General features: G+C 43.3%; 1 protein-coding gene across 1 annotated transcript in view; it reads left to right on the top strand.

Moving 5' to 3' along the window:
- ARFGEF3 (ARFGEF family member 3) overlaps window positions 1-20,909 on the top strand; it is a 72,784-nt gene extending 51,875 nt beyond the window's left edge. The window contains exons 23-34 of the mRNA XM_033143877.1: window positions 645-789; window positions 1,733-1,855; window positions 5,409-5,512; window positions 7,232-7,376; window positions 8,784-8,912; window positions 11,099-11,275; window positions 12,290-12,404; window positions 12,941-13,043; window positions 13,895-14,026; window positions 15,011-15,141; window positions 18,338-19,565; window positions 20,117-20,909. Coding sequence (XP_032999768.1) covers window positions 645-789; window positions 1,733-1,855; window positions 5,409-5,512; window positions 7,232-7,376; window positions 8,784-8,912; window positions 11,099-11,275; window positions 12,290-12,404; window positions 12,941-13,043; window positions 13,895-14,026; window positions 15,011-15,141; window positions 18,338-19,565; window positions 20,117-20,308 — 2,724 coding nt within the window. The 3' untranslated portion in view covers window positions 20,309-20,909. The remainder of the gene's footprint in view (window positions 1-644; window positions 790-1,732; window positions 1,856-5,408; window positions 5,513-7,231; window positions 7,377-8,783; window positions 8,913-11,098; window positions 11,276-12,289; window positions 12,405-12,940; window positions 13,044-13,894; window positions 14,027-15,010; window positions 15,142-18,337; window positions 19,566-20,116) is intronic.
- The last annotated feature ends 543 nt before the right edge of the window (window positions 20,910-21,452 follow it).

Genomic DNA, 21,452 nt, shown 5'->3' on the forward strand with positions numbered 1-21,452 from the left:
AGGGATGATGGGAGGAAAGCCACATTCTCCTCACTTCTTTTTAAAAGAGCATGGGCAAAGTCAGGAAGGGTTTTTAGTTGGATTTCCAGAGATGGAACGACAAATTATCATGAGCATCTGAAAAAGAAACAAAATGGCTTTGCTTAATATGCATAGGATGTAGGCCTCACAATTCAGTGCTTATTTGTGTTGCCATAGTGCGGGTTATTTTTTATTATTATAATTAGAAAAATGTTATCAACAATAGTATTGCTTTCTACTCAAGTCATGTAGGTCCCCTATAAAAATAAATAACCTTGGTAGCATTATTTGGTTGCATATATAATATCAGAAGTGGCACACCGGGGGTGGCAGAGGTAGATTTCCAGCAGGTGGGCCACTGTTGCTTTCCAGGAGGGGAAGGGCAGTGGAGAGGTTGACACACTGCAAACAACACCCATAGGAGCACCGGAATGGCGTTGCCAGTGCATTTACCCCGCTGCAACCTCCCTTAGCTCCTGATAAGCCACAGAGACCCCACTCATAGGAAGCTGCTGTAATATCTCCACCCCACCTGCTGATCTGCTTCTGCATTTCTCATAAAGTATATTATCTGTGTTGGGTTGTTTACTTCTGCAATGCTTTGTGTGCTCTGATTGTGTCAGGTGATCACATCCATAGGCGAACTGGTGGAGGTGTGCTCAACTCGGATCCAGTCAGGGTGGAGGCCATTGTTCAGCGCACTAGAAACTGTGCACAGTAGCAGCAAGTCGGAGGTTAAGGAATACCTTGTTGGAGAGTATTCAATGGGTAAGACCTTTCTACAGTTTTCTAGATACCACTATTTAGGTACTGGGTTTTTAAAGGGTCAATGTTTGAAAGGCAACACAATCCATATAGCAGACTATCCAAAAACATACTGAATAAAAGAGTAGATCTGAGCTACTGTGAAGTTTTTGCATCACAACAGAATTCTGGAAGGTCTTTACAGTGAATGTAACGTTTTCCCCACATGTTGAAAAATGAGTGTCCTTATAATTTTTTTTTTCTGTTCAGCAAAAAGTTGTTGAAAATGGATGAGCCCTTTTGAACTCACTGGGACTTCTTTCTATGCATATAGGATTGTGCTGTCAGTCACTAACCGACACAATTTGACTCTATGCTTGTCTCTAGCAGCTGCATTTAGTAACATGAATGTTTTTATGTTGCAAACCACTTTTGAGATATTAATAGCAAGCAGTATAAAAGAATCTTCAAGGAATTTTCAAAAATACATATACAGTACTAGGTTTGTCTGTATCAACTGTGAGTGAGCACTGAATGCAAGATTTGGTTCAGGGGCCTGATTTGGCTCAAACTGTTTTGGAGGCTGCTCACTTCATTTCAGGTCTGAATCAGGATCTCACTTTAGGAAAAGCAAAGCTTGGTTCTCAGTGATTTAATAGGAATACATACACAGATCCAACTGCTACATCTGTGCAGTTAAGATGAAGGTCAATGACTCCAGTTGTACAGAAGACTTATAATGTGCCTGTGCAGCATGACACCTGAAACCCCAAAATCTGGAAGAGCCATTTTGACTATGAAAATTTATTCCCATTTTCCTTGGAATAAAGCCACTGAACACTGTGGGGCTTACTTCCAAGTAAATATAGAATTGCATTGCACATTAATTTGAAGCAAGTTAGAAAATCACAGGCTTTCCAGTTAATGTGTATCTGAATCAGCTAAACAATTCTTCTTGCTCCCTTAGGAAAATGCCAGGCACCTGTGTTTGATGTCTTTGAAGCATTTTTAAATACAGACAACATCCAGGTCTTTGCAAATGCAGCCACCAGTTATATCATGTGCCTTATGAAGTTTGTCAAAGGATTGGGTAAGGAACCTTTTAAATATATCCATCTATATGTTTACAATAGGGCTTGATGTTTGTGGAGACAGATGCAAACAGTTTACTGAATGATAGCGAATGTCAACAAAGGCTATGAATGCATTTTAGAGGAATGAAGTTACAGCACTGTGATTTGAGAAAGTGTGCCCACATGGAGCTATTATGGTGTTCTGTTGTAATTCCACCCTGCCAAATGCTTACTTGTTCCAAGAAAGCTAGTGGGCTTTTTTGTTTCCTTTTTTAAAAATTTTATTGGAGTTTTTATCTCTACAAAATAACAGAAAGAAAGAAAGGTTTACACATATGTACATGTTAGTAAAGGGACGCGGGTGGCGCTGTGGTCTAAATCACAGAGCCTAGGGCTTGCCGATCAGAAGGTCGGCGATTCGAATCCCCGCAACGGGGTGAGCTCCCATTAGTAACACTAAGCATCCCACCACCTCACCCCCCCCACCCCACCACCATTGGTTCGACATAACTCAAAATGTGAGTTCAAATCTGACTTCCTTCCATCATTGCTTGACCTTAATTCTATAACTTATGTTTACAGTTATGTTGTTATATTGTATTTCACAAATATTCTGATTTTACTTCCATTTGTAACCTTTTCACCTTACAAAATTTGTTCTTTACATATCAATATTTCTGTACCGGAGCAGTGTTTTTTCGTATATTCATTCACGCAACTCCATTCTTTTATTAAATTTTGATTTGTTTGATCTCTGATAGCTGCTGTCATTTTGGCCAATTCAACAATTGCCAGTCTATTATTGTGGGTATTTTGTCTCCCTTCCAGTTCTTTGCTATAAGAACTCTTGCGGCAGTGGGTGCATATAAGAATATCCTTTTCTTATTTATGGGGATGTCATTTGTTATTAATCCCAGAAGATACACTTCTGGTTTCTTGTTGAATGATTTTTTAAAAAAATATTTATTATATCTTCATGAACTTAATTCCAAAAGGTTTTTATCACACTACACCGCCACCACATATGATACATTGTTCCTGTTTCGCTGTTGCATCTCCAGCACACATTGGTTTTTTGCATATAAATTTTGGCCAATTGGAAATTGGCTTTTTTGTTTTGTTTTGTTTCCTTTTTGAAAACGGGCCCTTTGCCATTCCCTGATCTTCAAGCTTTTTAGGGGGGGGTTGCATTTGCCAGGCACCCTCACAGTTGTGAAAGATGCTGTCTACAAAAAGTTAACTGCTCTTTCCTGGTGAGGGTGGAGGGTAGAGTGGGGAACAGTGTCAAGGAGACTTCATATAACAATCAAAAGCTTAAAGAAGTCTCACAAAGGGCAGGAGTGACGTCCTGGCTACATTTCTTCCTTATGTTTCTAAGCTAGAAAAGATACCCCATCTTGCACAATGTAGTTGTTAATATTATTATGATGAATCAAAGCATTCTCTGCATAGGGGGTCCTCCCACACCTCATGTTATAGCAGTTGGCAACCACTCCTCCTTGTTGCACATTAAGAGTACAAAACTGCAGAAAACTTCCGGCGGCGACGCCATTGCGGGTGGTCGTGGGCTGCTTCGGCTGCGAAGCGCCCAGTCCATCCCGGGGGTTTGGAGCCCCGCTACCGCAAAGCGGGGCTCCGGTGGGGTGCGGGAAGAGCGTCCCGCACCCTGGGCTCCCCGGCTGTGCCCGTTGTGGCTCCGAACCCTCCCCTCACTCCCCCTGTAAAGGGGGAGTGGGGGTGAAGGGACGACGGAGCCGGGCTATAGGGGACATGCCCCAACCGGGATGTAAATGCGGCGACAAATCCTGTGATGAGCGTCTAAGTTCTACCTGTCTTTAACGATCTGAAAGAACCCGGTGGTTGTGAGTATTTGACTGACTTTTCTATTTTTGGAACGATCCGGGGGGAAGAGGAAAGGGAGCCTGCCTCCCTCCCTTCGGGAGAGAAAGAAAGTAACCAGTTTAAGTGACTGCTGCTACAATAATGGATACAAAGTGCTCGGAATTTGAAAACTGAGACTGCTGAGTTTTCCCTTTGGGGATTAAGTGGGGAGAAAATATCTCCATTTAAAGTTTTGGTCTTTACACTCTGGCTTCAGAAAAAATGGCGATGGAAAATTTGGACTGACGTGGGAAACAATTGAAACAAAGGAAGGAAGAGACAGGAACTGAAATTTGACACTCACCCTCCCTTTCAAAATGCTGGACTTTGTGTTTGAACTTGTTTTGAACTCTGGTCTAAAGGATGAAGAAATGCTCACTGTCTTGAGGCTGGAACTGCTTAATCGGAAATTGCAAGTCTTGAGTGGGATTATAAATAAAAAGAATCTATTTCCCACAGAGGAGGCTTTTCAAAAGTTTTACACAATGGAAGCAAACCTTGGCAAAGAGCTGGAAGGGGTGCTTGAAGGATGGTCTGAAATGGCTGGGCGACTCCGGGAAAAGGAACCGTTTTCTGGGGGTGGCAGCCCTGGAACGGAAAAATTTATAATATCCAGACCCCGAGGTGGGAGCTCGGGGGCAAGGGACATGGAATTAAGATATTTACAAGAAGTAGAAGTATGGTACAAAGAAGCGGAGGAGCCCAGGAAGGATGTGATGTGTACCCTGAAGCTCGATGCAAGGTCTGTTGTGAATGCTGCCTGGATCTGTGGACATTTGGGAAAAGAAGACAACTGGAGGATTGGTTCTGGCGAAAGACAGAGAAAGACAATGGACAGAGGGGGTGTGGGATGAAGTATTAAATGTAAAACCCAAATGGTTTGTTATGGTATCTGAAATCGGAGAGTGAAGTTTGTTAATTATAAGTTTATTTTGAATAAGCAAGGAGATATTGGATTTTAAGTTAAAAGCAGCATGATAAAGGACAGAAGAAATAAGTTTAGTTTTTATAAGAATATTCTGCTAAGATTTATGTTATAATAGGATGATTAAGAGAATTGTGTTATCTTTAATTGAAGTTAAAAAAAATTTATAGAGAAAAGTTGTTAAGAAAGTAAAATATGGATTTAAAACCGAAGGTGAAAAGGCGGGGGAAGTCAAACGTCAAGATTCAGAAATAGAATTTTTTTTTGTAAGGTATACAAACAAGAAGAAGAATCCTGGCATTATGTGTATTTGTATTTGTTTTGTATTTGTAGGTGTGGGTCTGGGTATGTGTTGTATTATGAAAATGTTAATAAATTCTTCTTTAAAAAAAAAATAAGAGTACAAAACTGCAGCTGGGGTGTGGGGTCGCTGGATGCTTCAATAGAAATGAGGCACAAAAGGGCCAACTTTGAAGTGATCATTCTGGCCATCTGTATAGAGCATGGAAATATATGACATGGGGAGTGGGATGGCCCTACAATAGAATCCCTCTGTGCAGGCAGGATTGAACATACTATGTCTAACATTTTCACCGAGACATTTCTTCATCCTGCTCTGCGAGTTATTCCTCATAACTGCTGTGTGCATTTTGTGAATTAGTGAATCCCTCTGGATTCCACAATCACCATTCAGGGTCATAGTAATTAAGAGCGTTCAGAGCAGCATTGTGTTCTGCTTAGACGTTTTCTTTCTTCCCTCCCAGGGGAGGCAGATTGCAAGGAGGTTGGGGATGGTGTGCCAGGATCCGGATCCATGTCTACAGACTTGTGCCTTCCTGCTCTTGATTACCTCAGGCGGTGTTCTCAGGTGAGTGCAAGGATGCTAAAAGCTGCTTGAAATGGCATCCACAAAGGGGTAGAGGCTCCCTGTAGCGGCTCTTTCTTGTGTAAACAGGTTGGTCACTGCAGCATGCAGAAAAGCCCCGAGCCTCATGGTGAGCCTCTTACAAATGACTATACAGCAGCATGCAATTTCAAGTGGAGCATTCCAGGCTAAGAATACTAATACTAATAATATGCAATCCATCTGATTGGGTTGCCTCAGCCGCTCTGGGCGGCCGAGACACATAGCAAATCTTTGAGGTTTCTGGCATTCTGGCAATGTAGTCTATTCTCTCTCTTGCCACAGGGAGCACAGATGATGCAGTTACCAATTTCTGTGCTCTTTCTTCTGCCAAATCAGAAGACGTGCAAGTGTTTAAACACAGTGGCAACAGCTTTTCCCATCCCTCCTCTTACTGAGAAAACATAGCAAAGTGATTGGGCTACTAACAGCTGCTGGGCTTGTCTCTGTTTTGCTGGAAGAAAGAGAGAGAGAGAGATCACATGATGGCACAAAACCTGGCTGCCTGGAGGTAACTGTTACTCACCGAAGGTGTTAAGGCAAGTGCTTGTTTACAGAGTTGCCAAGACAATACAGTGGTACCTCAGGTTACAAACACCTCAGGTTACAAACTCTGCTAACCCGGAAGTAGTACTTCGGGTTGAGAACTTTGCCCCAGGATGAGAACTGAAATCACGTGCTGGCAGTTCAGCGGCAGTAGGAGGCCCCATTAGTGAAAGCATGCCTCAGGTTAAGAACAGTTTCGGGTTAAGAACGGACCTCTGGAACAAATTAAATTCAGAACCTGTCAGGAAACTGTCCCCAGCTCAGCGCAGAGTGGTGGAAGGGGTCTCTGGATGCTACAGAGAGCCCCGGCCCCACCTGACCAGCAGCCTCTCCTCTTCCAGCGGAGGAAGCAGCGATGTCTCTAGTGGGGAGGGGCATGCAGCTCAGGGGCTTGAGAGCAAAGGCTTTGGGGATGCTGGAGAGACCCTGCACCCCCCTCGCTCAGCAGGCGAGGAGGAAGACATGCCATTTCCGTCGCCCCACATGCGCAGAGGGGTGAAATGCAGGGAGGGGAGGCGGAGATTTCGGATACCGAAACTCTTATGTTGGGGTCCCTGCCAGAAAGGACCACTCCCTGATTCTGCTAGCAACTGATACGGTCATGTTTTTCAGCACTCTGCACTGTAAATACGGTAGTTTGCACAATAAAACTGTTAAAAGACAGTTCGGACTCATGCCTGCTTACTCGTGAGCAACCCAAAGCAGACCTGACAGAACCCAAGGTACCACTGTATTTGTAAATACAGGGCCAGGAATCTTAAGATACTTCCATGCTCAGGTTTTGATCAGGTCCTGTGTACATTAAATCAACATGACCAGAAAAAGACAGACACCCTGCATGATAGATATGTGGTGTCTCATGCCCATATGGGAGTGGCTTGATTACATTATCTTTAGCAACCACACACCACGTTATCCTTCTGTTTCCTGGGGTTACTCCCACATTTCTGAGTGTAGCATTGAAGCCTGAAGCAAAAGCCCAGACCAAGTCCCTGGGCACACAAACCCTTTCCTGCAGGAATATCAAACTATTTTAGCCAAATCATTGTCTGTATGAATGTTCTACAACATGTAGCTCTGAAACTCTCATGCCAGTGCATACTGCAGAGTAGTCTCATCATTTCTCTCCCTTTTTAGTTGCTTGCCAAAATCTACAAAATGCCCCTGAAGCCTATTTTTCTCAGTGGGAAACTTGCTAACTTACCCCAAAGAATACAAGAACGATCCGCAAGCAGTGAAGATGGCATTGAGTGTGTCCTTTCTGATTTTGATGATGACACAGGTAAGCAAAATTACTGTTGTGATCCTAAAGAGGAACGTCCTTAAATAGCACTTACCAAATGGGGCTTCTTCACCTGGGACTCTGTGGGAGCAGATTTTGCTACAGCCACAGCCCAGACCCAGGGGCTGTCTTCTTCCTGTGTGGCCTGGTATCTTCCCTTCTAGCTTCTTAGGAAGGCCTGCCAAACAGGACCCGGGGCAGGGGGCTGAACTAGGCCCACCCCTGCTGTATTTAAGAGGACAGCCTCAGGTAGTCACCTTCTTGGGAGATTGTCATAGGATTCACCACCCACCCACCCAGGCTGTAAGTGACCTGCCAGAAGATGAGTGGGCAGGCGAGAGTGAGGACCTTGCTATGCTTTATCCAGTTGGTCCAGGGGATGTCTCTGTTTGGGAGTCCACACAGGGCCGATGGACCATAACACCCCTCCCAATGGCAGCCTGAGTGGAATCGCAGCTCCTGATCCATGTCAGGAGCAACCCCCCGCCAAGCTCTGGGTCAGCCCCATCCTGTTCATCAAACAGTTGCTTAATACTAGATGCATACCCAATGCCTTGGGCCAAAACCTACTTGCATCTGTAATGAATGAAAGTTGTGGCCTGTTTCAACCCAATACAAATCTCCTGTGTTTATTTCTATGGTTTGCCCCTTCCCCACAGGCATAATGCACCTGTGACAGCGATGACGTGTGATTTTACATCTTCACCTTTTTGTATGCTTATATATGCTGTGATCATACCCTGTTCTGGGAGAGTCAACTCATGGATAGTTTCACCTCAATAATGCAGTCTTCAACAAGACACCACCACCCCACAAAAAGGGTGCATCCCCCTCACCTACATTCTGTACATTTACACATTTATATATCTAAATAATTTATGTTACAGGTAGATAGCCATGTTGGTCTGTCGTAGTCGAAACAAAATAAAAAATAAAAAATTCCTTCCAGTAGCACCTTACAGACCAACTAAGTTTGTTATTGGTATGAGCTTTTGTGTGCATGCACACTTCTTCAGATACCACTTCAGGTTTCTGAAGAAGTGTGCATGCACACGAAAGCTCATACCAATAACAAACTTAGTTGGTCTCTAAGCTACTACTGGAAGGATTTTTTTATTTTTTATTTTGTTTTAAATAATTTATAATCCCACCATTCAAAAATATTGTTGCCATGTACGAAGAGAGAAGTAAAATGAAATGCAAGGCTAAAACAATAGGAATACATTAAAACAATCAGTAAAATCTGTCAGGAAGATTGAACCAAGTGATCAGCATCTCTCAAGCACTTATAAAAGAAAAACGGAAGAGAAATGGGGCAGGAACTGGGAACCTAGCAAAATAAATTCCACAACAGAAAACCTATGCTACACATAGCTTCTCACATGCGGTTTGGTTTGGTTTTCCTAGGCCTTATTAATGTCTGGATCATTCTGCTTGAAGAGTTGACAACTGCCATTTCCAACTGCCCCCGTCAGCATCAGCCTCCCACCCTGGATTTGCTCTTTGAACTATTGAGAGATGTTACCAAAACGCCAGGTAATTGGTTTGAATTTACTGACTACTACCAAAGTCAAAACAAAATCGAAAATTCTTTCTAGTAGCACCTTAGAGACCAACTGAGTTTGTTCCTGGTATGAGCTTTCGTGTGCATGCACACTTCTTCAGATACACTGAAACAGAAGTCACCAGATCCTTAAATATAGTGGGGGAGTGGGGAGGGGTATTACTCAGAAGGGTGGTGGGAATGGGTGATAGGCTGATAAGTGTGGAAAACCTGTTGACGACTCTAAACGGCTGCAATTAGTCTGGCAGGGAAAGATGGCTAAAGATGGCTTTGTTATGTATAATGAGATAAGAATCCAATGTCTTTGTTCAAACCAGGTTTCTCCATGGTTTTAAGTTTGGTGATTAGTTGCAATTCAGCCACTTCTCTTTCCAGTCTATTTCTGAAATTTCTTTGTATTAAGACAGCTACTTTGAGATCTTTTATAGAATGTCCTGGGAGATTGAAGTGTTCTCCTACTGGTTTCTCTGTCTTGTGATTCCTGATATCAGATTTATGTCCATTTATCCTTTGGCGTAGGGTTTGGCCTGTTTGTCCAATATAGAGAGCTGAAGGGCACTGTTGGCATTTGATTGCATACACAATGTTGGAAGATGAGCAATTAAATAGTCCTGAGATGGTGTGTTTGATGTTGTTGGGACCAGTAATGGTGTTATCCGGGTTTATGTGGCAGCAAAGTTGGCATCTGGGTTTATTGCAGGCTCTGGTACCAGTGTCCATGTTGAGTCCTGTTTTTGTATTATTGTGGGTGAGGAGCTGTTTGAGATTGGGTGGCTGTTTGTATGCGATGAAGGGTCTTCCTCCCAGAGCTTGAGAAAGAGAACTGTCATTGTCTAGGAGAGGTTGTAGATCTCTGATGATGCGTTGTACTGTTTTAACTTGGGAGCTGTATGTGATGACTAGTGGTGTTCTGTTATTTTCTTTTTTGGGTCTGTCTTGCAGCAAGTTCTCTCTGGGTATCAGTCTGGCTCTGTCGATCTGTTGTTTAACTTCATCAGGTGGATATTTTAGTTCTAAAAAGGTTTGCTGTAGATCTCTTAGGTGAGAGTCTCTGTCTGTAGAGTTGGAACAGATGCGGCTGTAACGTGTACTACCAAAGTGTAGGATTCCTACCCCTGGGTCAGAGCAGGGGTGGGCGGGCTCATTAAAGTCCATCCCATCCCATCTCCAGGCAGATTTTTAATAGAGAATCCATTTGAACTGCCTGGAAACACAGTGTTTAAAGTACTACCTGCAAAGTGCTCTGAGGGTTGTGCCCTGCCTCTGCTCCCCTGGAATACAAGTTTTTTTCTTTAAACCTTTTGAAATGGCACCCACCTGCCTACAGCATGCCCACCTATTGCATGAGGCTGCTTATCACCACACACCTTGGACGAACTTGGTGCAAGTCCCCCTGGGCGCAGCAGAGCTTGATGGCATTCCATCACTCCAAAGGGGAAATATTTGGGGGGGGGGGACGACACATGGCTGCCTCCATGACCACTTGATGGCTGCAACATCAGCTGAGCAAACAGACTCTCAATGGCACTTTTGTATCACCCCAAACACATCTAGTTGATTTATTGCTGTTAACATTTTAGAATTGTTATACTTTGTTGTATTTTGTAACAAGGACACAGGAAGCTGGGCAATTTGATTTTTAAGGGGGACAATTCGCTTATGAGTTATTAACAGTGAATGGCCTTTTAGACTTCCTCAACATGAATAGGAGTTCACTTTTTGAATAATAAGAATTATATGTCACTCTGGGGTGGGGGGAACCATGCCTGCTATTTATAGATCTGTTAATAAAGTAGCAAACCCACAGGTAGGAAAATACACAAGTGTATCCTAGAGATGTTACCTGAGTGTTGACTTCCATGTTAAATGTGCAGGCATTATACATGGGGCTTTTTAAAAGGGGAAATTGTAATATGAGAAGCTGCCAGTAAATTACTGGCATGCCAATTATGAAAGAAGCTATGCAAATGGCAGGTGAAGTTCCATATACTACTGCACAGTTGTAAGGGAAACCCTCCTTGCAGTGCATCTTCGTTCTCTGGTCAGTCTCAAGGAAGGGAATCCACCATGAGTATATAGGATGTATTGGCCTGAGTTAGCCCTAAGCATCTCTTTGAAGGCTCAAAATATTTACCTGTCTTGTGTTTTTATTCTCTAGGCCCTGGATTTGGTATTTATGCAGTTGTTCACCTCCTGCTCCCTACAATGTCCCTTTGGCTTCATCGCAGTCACGGCGACCATTCTTACTGGGATGTGGCATCTGCCAATTTCAAGCATGCAATTGGCCTTTCTTGTGAACTAGTAGTGGAGCACATTCAGGGTTTCATTCATTCAGGTGATTTTATGTAGTCTTATATGCTGCAACCCATTCTAACCATACCCTTGTAGGCAAACTTTAGTTTTGGCATTAACTATTGCAGTGTGATCAGGACCTTTTAAACATGGATGAACTACTATTTTAGAAGAGAGAAAAGATTGTAGAGTTTTTAAAAAGTGTGAGCTTTGCATATATACACTGGAATGTTTGTTTATTTCTCCAGTGAAAAGTGAAACGACTCAGCTGTCCTTGCTCTGTTTATATGAAGATTTCAAAGACACCCATTCACAGTGCATTTAAGAACGGGATTTGATTCCCAAATTAGGTTTTGAGCCTCCAGTACCAACCAAACATTCTCTCCAACCCCCAAATCATCTGTGATTATAAGGTACACACCACCGTGGATATCTGCATGACAAGGAATACATTGACTAAAGCACAGACAGATGAGTCGAGGCAGTGATCCAAACACTACTCTGAAGAGGAAACATGTAACTAAGCATCCCAGCTGAACAGGGGCAAAAGTTTTTCCCCAGTACTAAATGCCACAGCATTATAGTAAACTGCTTTGAGGTTCTAGTTACAGGTGGGTAGCCGTGTTGGTCTGCCATAGTCGAAACAAAATAGGAAACAAAATAGGAAATTCTTTCCAGTAGCACCTTAGAGACCAACTGAGTTTGTTCTTGGTATGAGCTTTCGTGTGCATGCACGCTTCTTTGAGGTTGTTTTTTTTAAATAATCTAGCAATATATGAATATGAACAAGATAAATAAGAAAAAATAGTACTGTAAAACTGTAACAGATCAGAACATCATCTGGTATTATCCCACTGCACAAAAGCAAAAGTAGCTCTAATTATCCTGACTAGAGTATTAGCAATATCCCAGTTTATAACCAGGTCAGAGGGCAGCGAGATCGTGCATGAAGAAGATGCTGGGTGCATTTATTTCTAAAAATGCAGTAGTTCCTCTGTGTTGTAATTCTATTAAATTGTGGTTAATATCAAAGCCAACAGCCTAATTTCCTCTTTAGATATCGGCTATGAGAATATGATCAACACAATGCTCAGAGACCTCTTCAAATTACTGGTAGCTTGTGTGGCAGAACCCACAGAATCCATCTCTAGAGTTGGGTGCTCCTGTATCAGGTAATATGGCTTTCATTTCTATATTCATTTTACACATAGGTCCAGTTTGCACATAACACTAAACCTCACAGGTCCTTTTGGGGGGGGCACACAATTAGACATGAAATACTAATGTGAAAGTTAAAATTACCTCTAGTTAAAGAAGGTATGGGTTCTAAAGGCTTCTGCAGAAAATGACAGAAAAGTATTCTTTGCCAACTCAAAGATCAGACTTTGAAATCACCTGTCTACCCGATAACTCTGCGGCTTTGGAAGCACTTTCAGACATTACTGCGTCACTTCCCTTTGTACTTCAAGTATGGAGAGAAATGCATTGGTTACTCCTTCAAACATTACACAGGAAGTGCAAACAGAGCATGTTCAAGTGGTGTTCCAAGGTGCCTTGATCTAAGCTTGGGCTTCCCTTGGCTCTTCACATAGATCTACATCAATAAGAAAAGCCGTTTTGGCTTTTGAGCTAATCCCAGTTTTGCAATCATGTTGTGAAATGGTTATTGGCTGGTTATCTGCTTCATGGTCTTTTCCCTTATCTATAGATATGTTCTAGTGACAGCTGGTCCTGTTTTTACAGAAGAAATGTGGAGGCTGGCATGCTGTGCGCTGCAGGATGCCTTCTCAGCAACTCTTGAACCAGTGAAGGTATAACTTGCATTTCACTGGGTGCAGCAAGCATCCCTGCTAATATGCGGCTACTATTTTCTTAGACTGTTGCTCTCATCTATGATTACTTAGACAGCCAACACCTTGGAGGGGGGGAGCATTGGTTGTTTGAACTAGCATCTCTGTGTGGATGATGTATAAGCAGCCAGCAAGATTTCTGCAATGACAGCACTTTGGGAAAGCGGCTCAACCATCACATAAATTTTGATGACTTGTGGTCTCTACTCATATGGAAAAAAACATTTCAGCAGGAGCTTGAAGTTAGCTCCACACACACTTAAGGTGATCAAATAAATGGGGTACAACCTGTGCACAACGCATTCTAGTGGGCACTTCCAGACTGTCACTAGTGAGCACTTTAGAAAAATAACACACAAGTCAGCTTTTTAAAAAAAATAAGTTAAAAGAACATGATGATGAAAGTACACCAGGTTCATCAATTAGGTATGTGTGTGAGAGAGAAAGAAACTGATGTGAGCCAGGGGTGAGCAAACTTTTTCAGCAGGGGGCTGGTCCACTGTCCCTCAGACCTTTTGGGGGGCCGGACTATATTTTTTTGGGGGGGGGGATGAACACATTCCTATGCCCCACAAATAACCCAGAGATGCATTTTAAATAAAAGCACACATTCTACTCATGTAAAAACATGCTGATTACCATACCTCCCACGGGCCAAATTTAGAAGGCAATTGGGCTGGATCCGACCCCTGGGCCCTAGTTTGCCTACCCATGGCTTAATATAACCTAGCACAATCTTTTATTTAAATCAACCCTATTGGCTGCTTAGCATTCAGAATACACACTGAACATCTGATGCTGTTTCTCTGCAGAATCTGTTGGGCTATTTCCACAGCGGCTCTGAAAACTTCAGTGGGGATGCCTGTGAGGTGAAAGTGGCAGCCCCGTCCCTCTCTCCTAGTGCTGAAGCTGAATATTGGAGAATACGGGCCATGGCTCAACAGGTAAAGACTTTGAGAGAGATAATGAGCAAAATGCATATTAAGTTAAACCTAGGCACTGGTGCAGGCTGAACACTTCTACAGTAATCAGTTGGATTTGCATGCTTAACTATGACTGGATTGTTTCCTGTGGGTTTTGCTTTTACAAACAGTTCATGGTGAGATTTCTTAATTGTTTTAAGCTGTCTTTTTATACAATTTCAATTAAGGAACAGTCAGGTATTGATGCCAACATTAATTAAGCATTTTAAGATGGCTAGGCCTGATGCACCTCCGTTTAGTGAATGCTTCTTCTCTTGCCGAGTTGATAATCTTTGGATGGGCTGGACCATGAAACCTTTTTGTAATGAAACCTAGCCTTCCTTTTCCCCCTCACATGAAACTATTTAACTCAGTAGTGGGTTTATCTGGGCAGAGAGGGTCACTTGCTGTGCTGGGTGTTGCCACTTTTAGAATTCCATTTACAATCCTGGGTTAAGGATATACAGTGGTACCTCTGGTTGCGAACGGGATCCGTTCTGGAGGCCCGTTCGCAACATGAAAACCCCGCAACCTGAAGCGCCGTATCTGCACAGGTGTGTGGTGCGATTTGGCGCTTGTGCACATGCATGAAGCACGATTTAGCACTTTTGCACATGCGTGAGCGGTGAAACCCGAAAGTAACCATTTCCGGTACTTCCGGGTCACCGCGGGATGCAACCTGAAAAAACGCAACATGAAGCAAATGTAACATGAGGTATGACTATATAAAGAACTGCCTTGTACCAAATGAGGCCTTCAACCCATCTAACCCCCTGTTGCCTGCTCTGTGTTGTGAATAGATTCAGTTTACGAGCTCCTCAACCTTTTACACAGTTCTGCTGTGGAAATTCCAGAGCCTGGACTTGGGACATCTACATGTGCAAATTGTGTGCTCTACTGCTGTGTTATGTCCCCTTCCTGAATTGGCTCAGGGCTTTAGCAAGTTGGTATTATTTGTTTTTATAGGTGTTCATGTTAGACACACAGTGCTCCCCCAAAACGCCAAACAACAAAGAAGGGTTTGAGCATGCTCAGTCCTGTGTGCTTATCATCGAGTTGCCTCCTGACAAGAAACCCAATGGCCATACGCAGAAAAGGTAAGATGACATGTTTATTACAAGACCCCAGAGGCCAAAGCAAGACATGAGACCAGGTGCACATCTATTTAAATCTGGGCAGATTTGTTTCTCGTGGCAAAGCATGAAAGGCAATCCATGCTGACCCTCAAGGGGCACTTTTTCTCATCCTGTCATCCCAGTCTTGACTCAAGCTAAACGCTTGCCATGACTGGCCATGTTCAACACTCAACCTTGGTCCCAGTAGCTTGGATTAGATACAGGCCATCATTGCAGAGCTCAGACTCCCATCTGTAATGCAGAATACAAACCAGTCACAGTATATGGGGAAAGTGAAGGATATTTAGGAAAACATGGCTTCACGAGCAGTTATTGCAGAAAGCCACCAGCTCTTAAATCCGAATTGCTGTAATTATTATTAAAGGCATTTTGTAACAACAGTGAGCAACATTTTAGGAATATATATATATAAGCATTCTCTTTCTGGATCAGACCGAGCCCCAGCACTCTGTTTTGTAGCCAGATGCCTTACCAAATGATGTTGAATTGATGCTTGCCTCTGTTGCATGCCTGGCAATCAGTTGCACTGCCTCTGTTCATTCAGCTAGCATGGTTAATAGTTGTTGTTAGGTCTCTCTTTCACGGCTGGGAGATGGTCAAGAATAGGGGTGAAAGGAAGATGCACCACCTCTTCTACAGCTGTGCAAACTGTCTCCCTCCCTGCCAACCCCCAATCCTTCCAGAGGGCTTGTTGTGACTGATTTTGGAAGTTCTTTAGAGTTACTTCTGCCTCCTCTTCTCCCCCTGAACTGCAGTAGCAAAGCAAGTGTCTGCTACAAGGTTTGCAGCACATAGTGTGGAAAATTAGGAACACAGGAAGAAGGTGCCTTTGGTCATTATATTGAGTCAGAGCATTGTTCCATCTACGCTGAATGACACTGGCTCTCCACATTTTCAGGGGCTTCTCCCATCCTAACCTGGGATTGAGCAGGGGATTGAACTGAGCTCCTTCTGCATGTGAAGCATGTGCTGTAGCACTGAGCTACAATTGTTCCCCTGGGGTTTTTCCTGCTATAACGATTTTATAGCCTAATCAGCCACCCTTGAGCCAGAGAAAATAATGTTCATGCTGCCCGTGTTGTATCTACACAGAAAACACCATGATAAAAAATAGATGGTGTATGAAGGGGACCTTACTGCCTAATTTGTTTTAGCAGCTTGATCCATAGTAAAGTATGGCTGCTCCCTGTTAATAAGGCTTGCTGCAACAGTGAGTTGTTCGTTTGTTTGTTTGCTTGCTTGCTTGCGCCTGTCTTGCATGCACACTCTGTAACCGTGCTGGCCTTTTGTAGAGTTCCTCTTTTCATATCTGATTTTCTTTCTTTCCTTTCTTTTTTTTTTTTTTAAATGCCGCCCATCAATGCACAGGAAGCTTGGGTAAGGGAGCATTTCAGCCTAATGCAAAAGGCAAAATAAAAGTCCTTGATTTAATATCTATTCTCTTCCACAGAAAATTCCATTTTAGCTAGGCAGTCCCAGGAATAAAAGAAACTGCTGTTTGCCGGCTGCCTAGGTTAAAAGGTTACATATTCCACCCCCTCCCAATTCTCCAAATTGGGCCAGTGCAGCTGTAGCTGCAACCTCTTGATGTGCTGGATCCTCTGTCTGAAATGTTCTTTGAATGGGAGGTTTCACTCCTACAAGAAAGTTCATGTGTATAGTCCCCTCACCACAGTGTTGTGTGAGTGCACGAAATATGGGGGGCTCTCCCGCCCCCATGCACAATGCTGGCACTTTTCAATAAGTCACTGTATTATTTGCATGCACTTTAAAAGGGAAACACAACCCCAGAGCCACTTGCACCACTGAGCTGAAGTACGCATGCAGCTGGGTCACAACACTTTGGACAGACATCAGCTTCTGCCTCCAGAATTTCTATTGTGGGTCACTTTTGATGAGGCCCATAAAATGAATGCCAGAGTGCAGCCACTAGAGAGTGTCACAGCACAAGACAAGCAATCTATTTTTCAAGGACGTGGACAGAAATTGAAGGCCTGGGGGTTAGGGGAAGAGATTCAAGCTCAGAAAACAAATGGCAAGGCTGACTGAATGCAGAACAAACCGATTTGTTTGTTTTCATTCATGCTCAAAATAATATATTCTCCACCTGAAAATGCTAGCTTTGTGTTCCTATTTACTGCTGCAGTCCTATGCAATGTTATTCCGAAGTAACTCATTAGTACTTATTCCCAGGTAATTGAGTTTATGACTGCAGCCAAAGACTTAACCTTTTATTTTCTTCTTGCACACAAAATAGAGAATAGCAAACTGTCCAGACCATCATCTGACCCATATCTATAAACCTATTCATGGTGGTAAATAGGCCAAATATCCACTGTGGCTTGAATGTTTGGCCTTTCATTCGTATTCTTTGGTGCGGTACACATCCAGTTTTTTCCTGATAAATTCCCTTATAGAAACCCTGGGGTGTTGTTCAGTTTCCTCCGAATTATCCATGTTACAAAACACATTATGTTAATGTATAAATGGAAGACTAACATAAATGTGGAGGATTTTGCAGGATAACTCTTTAAAGCAAATATGGGGAACCTATCGCCCTTCAGGTGTTGCTGGACTGCAACTCCCATCATCCCTGAGTGTCGGCTATCTGGGCTAGGACTGTTGGGACTTGAGAGTCCAGTGGCGTGTGGAGGGGCACAGGTTTCCCAAACCTTGATGTCAAGGAATATGTCTCCTTGGAGGAAAGGTGGCATATTATTATAATAAATAAAAACGTTTTAATTTGCAGGGAGTGTTAAATTCAGTTTGGGTCAAAATTGTAGAACGCAGGGGGAAAATGGATTGTGCATGTCGCCTGGACAATATGGATCCAGAGCAGCCTTTCCCAACTGGGTGCCCTCCAGGTGTTCTGGACTACAGTCCACATCAGCCCCAATCAACATTGCCAATAGCAATAATAGGAATTATAGTCCAGAATATCTGGAACAGTACCTGGTTAAGGAAGGTTAGCACAGAGATAGTGTTTTGAGGAACTTTTTGAAAGCAGCTATCATAATGATTATGATATAATTCACCACCTAGAGTTCCTTGGAGGAGCAGTAGGATATAAATTCAAGTGATTTAAAAACATTATTGAGATACTCAGTGTGTTTGTCATTCCTTCCCCCAACCCCTTCCACCTTTTGGATGCATGAAGTATCCCTTTCAGAACAATTGTAGTGAGCCTGCTGTCCCACCAAGTGCTGCTGCAGAATTTGTACGATATTTTGTTGGAAGAGTTTGTGAAAGGGCCCTTGCACTCTGAAGAGAAGGCTGCGCACCAACCACCGGAAACTAAACTGGCAGGCTTCCTCAGGTACATTTCTATGCAGAACTTGGCTGTCATCTTTGACTTGCTGCTGGATTCCTACCGGACAGCCAGAGAGTTTGATACGAGGACTGGACTGAAGTGCCTGCTCAAAAAGGTCTCTGGCATTGGCGGAGCTGCCAATTTGTACCGCCAGTCGGCGATGAGCTTCAACATTTACTTCCATGCCTTGATCTGCGCTATTATGACCAACCAGGAAAGCATCACCGCAGAACAGGTGAAGAAAATCCTCTTTGAAGATGACGAAAGAAGCACCGATTCATCCCAACAGTGCTCTTCGGAAGACGAAGACATTTTTGAAGAGACGGCCCAAGTAAGCCCACCAAGGGGGAAGGAGAAGAGGCAGTGGAGAGCCAGGCTGCCATCTCTGAGTGTCCAGCCTGTCAGCAATGCAGACTGGGCTTGGTTAATCAAAAGGCTTCATAAGCTCTGCATGGAGTTGTGCAACAACTATATTCAAATGCATCTGGATTTGGAAAGCAGTGCCGATGAGCTCCCGGTCTTCCGAGGGGACCCCTTCTTCATCCTTCCGTCCTTCCAATCTGAAACATCCACCCCATCTACCGGAGGGCTCTCTGGGAAGGACACCCCTTCGGAAGATGACAAAAGCCAAATTAGGGATTCCCTGATGGAGAACATCACTCCCAAAGGAGGAAGTGGAGATATACTTCTGCTTCCGCCCTTGAGCCCCAGAACAGAGAAGAAAGACCAAGGCAGGAGAAAAGAGTGGTGGGAGAGCGCTGGCAACAAAATCTACACCATCGCCACAGACAAAACTATATCGAAGCTCATGACAGAATATAAGAAAAGGAAACAGCAGCATAGCCTGGCCACTTTTGCCAAAGAGATGAAAGTCGACAAGAAAGGGGACCCACTAAGCACGAGAGGGCCAGATTCCCCCCTCCCTCAAAGGCCTCAAAATCTGGTTGATCAGGGCCAAATGAGGCACTCCTTCAGTGCAGGGCCAGAGATTTTGAGACAGGAGAAGAGGTCACGCTCTGGGTCAACGGTCAGTTCACTCAACATATCCATCCGGGATGGTGAGGCGCAAATACAGGTAAGAAAACTGGCTGGCAGAGAAACTTAAAATGGAAGAAAATATGCCCTTTCAATTGTAGTAGTTGTTTTCCTCGTTTGGGATTAAGCAGAAAGCAGGTCTTTCAGAAATACACATTCATTATTGTAGAATATAACACACACTTGTGCTTGCAGGGGCAGCCTTAAGCACTGGGCACTTGAGGTAAAATATTAAGGTGTCCCATACAGCCACACCCACCCACCCACTGACCCCTGCAACCTCTGGGCCAGAGCAGCCCATTATACCCCAGGTTCTTTAGTTTTTTCATTTTAGCATATTTGCCACACCAGCTACTCCTTCATGCATCTCGGCCTTACCGAAATGAATCATATGCATGGTGAACCAAGATTGCTTGGGGTGGAAAAGTTAATTATAGAACCAGCCCTCGGTGTCAGGCTGTGTTTTGAACCTTAAATTTGATGCTAACGTTTTTTCAGAAATTACTTCATATTTACATTATGAGCTATATTCTTCATGATGTTTTTACACAGCTATAGTTACAGATTTCCTCTCTCCCTGTATCGTTTTAGGCATGGACTAACATGGTACTGACAGTTCTTAACCAGATTCAAGCCCTTCCAGACCAGATCTTCACAGCTCTCCAGCCAGCTGTGTTCCCTTGCATCAGTCAGCTGACTTGTCATGTGACTGACATTCGAGTTCGCCAGGCTCTGAGAGAATGGTTGGGCAGAGTGGGCAGAGTGTACGAAATTATTGTGTAGTAGACACTGGATGCAGTACCCACTAGAGAATGAATTGAAGGCATACAAATATAAAGTGCAGTTACTGAAATGTTATCTTTTGAAAGTGATGAGGTAACTGTCTATTTGCTGGTAATTAGAAACTGGCAACGTCTGTCCTATGCCGTTAACTGCTTAAGAGCACAGTTTAGTCTTGCTCGTGCCCACAAGAGCATGTGGTAACCACAGTGTGCGTATACATCAAGTATCCCAAAATAATACTGTATATTAAATCTGAAAATGCTGTTTTAAGTCAGGCTGATATATGAAAACTCAGTATATTGATGTTGCATATTTTTCAAAGAGTGAAGTATTTCTCCGCAGGGAAATGGCAGTGGAATGAAGGTAGCACAAAATGGACACCTTCACAAAAGTAGGCTAGACAGGAAACAACCCAAGTGAGCGCCTGCTTCCACAAACCTTCAGTGTGGCATCAACATCTTCCCACTCCAGTGCAATTTTGAGTTCAGAAAATTGAAGAGCTTGCATTCAGAATGTACTTGAAGAGTACAACAGATGCATAGATGTCTTTAGTATAGAACCATTTTGTGCCCCCAAAACTGGCAGACTGACATTTGAAAGTACCTTAATTCAAAAAAAAAAAAATTGATGGGAATCAATGAGCTGTTTCAATAAATTGTTCGTGTAAAACGTGACATGAAAAACAGATGATCCAAATTCCAAAACTGATAGTTTCAAAATTCACAGTGCACATTTCATTTTCTATGACACACCAGGGTTGTGGTGAGAATCAAACATGCACTGGCTTCTGAGCCACTTTTAAAGTGACATCCTAGATGTGGATGCAGTATGGTGTGATATGGCAAGAGCAGCTTGCCTGGTGGAACATTGGTGTTGCTGACCAAGAGGAGGGACAAGCAACTGTGTAGTTGGGGCTGTGCTGTCACACAGCCATTATCACACCTTTCCTCTTCCTCCCAGATGTGATAGCAACACTCCTACTGGAAGGCTGTTCCTGCAGTTCTGCCCCACTGGGGGAAGGACTGTTATGCTATGGTGCTGGAAGCTGTCTAGGGATGAAATAGTTAACCCTGTATAGGAAAACACGTGCCAAAAGCCATAGACTTCTAAGAGGTTTCGCCTCCTTAGATGTCAACCCAAAGGT

Source organism: Lacerta agilis, chromosome 3, assembly GCF_009819535.1.
Source record: "Lacerta agilis isolate rLacAgi1 chromosome 3, rLacAgi1.pri, whole genome shotgun sequence".
In the NCBI taxonomy this organism is placed as follows: Eukaryota; Metazoa; Chordata; class Lepidosauria; order Squamata; family Lacertidae; genus Lacerta; species Lacerta agilis.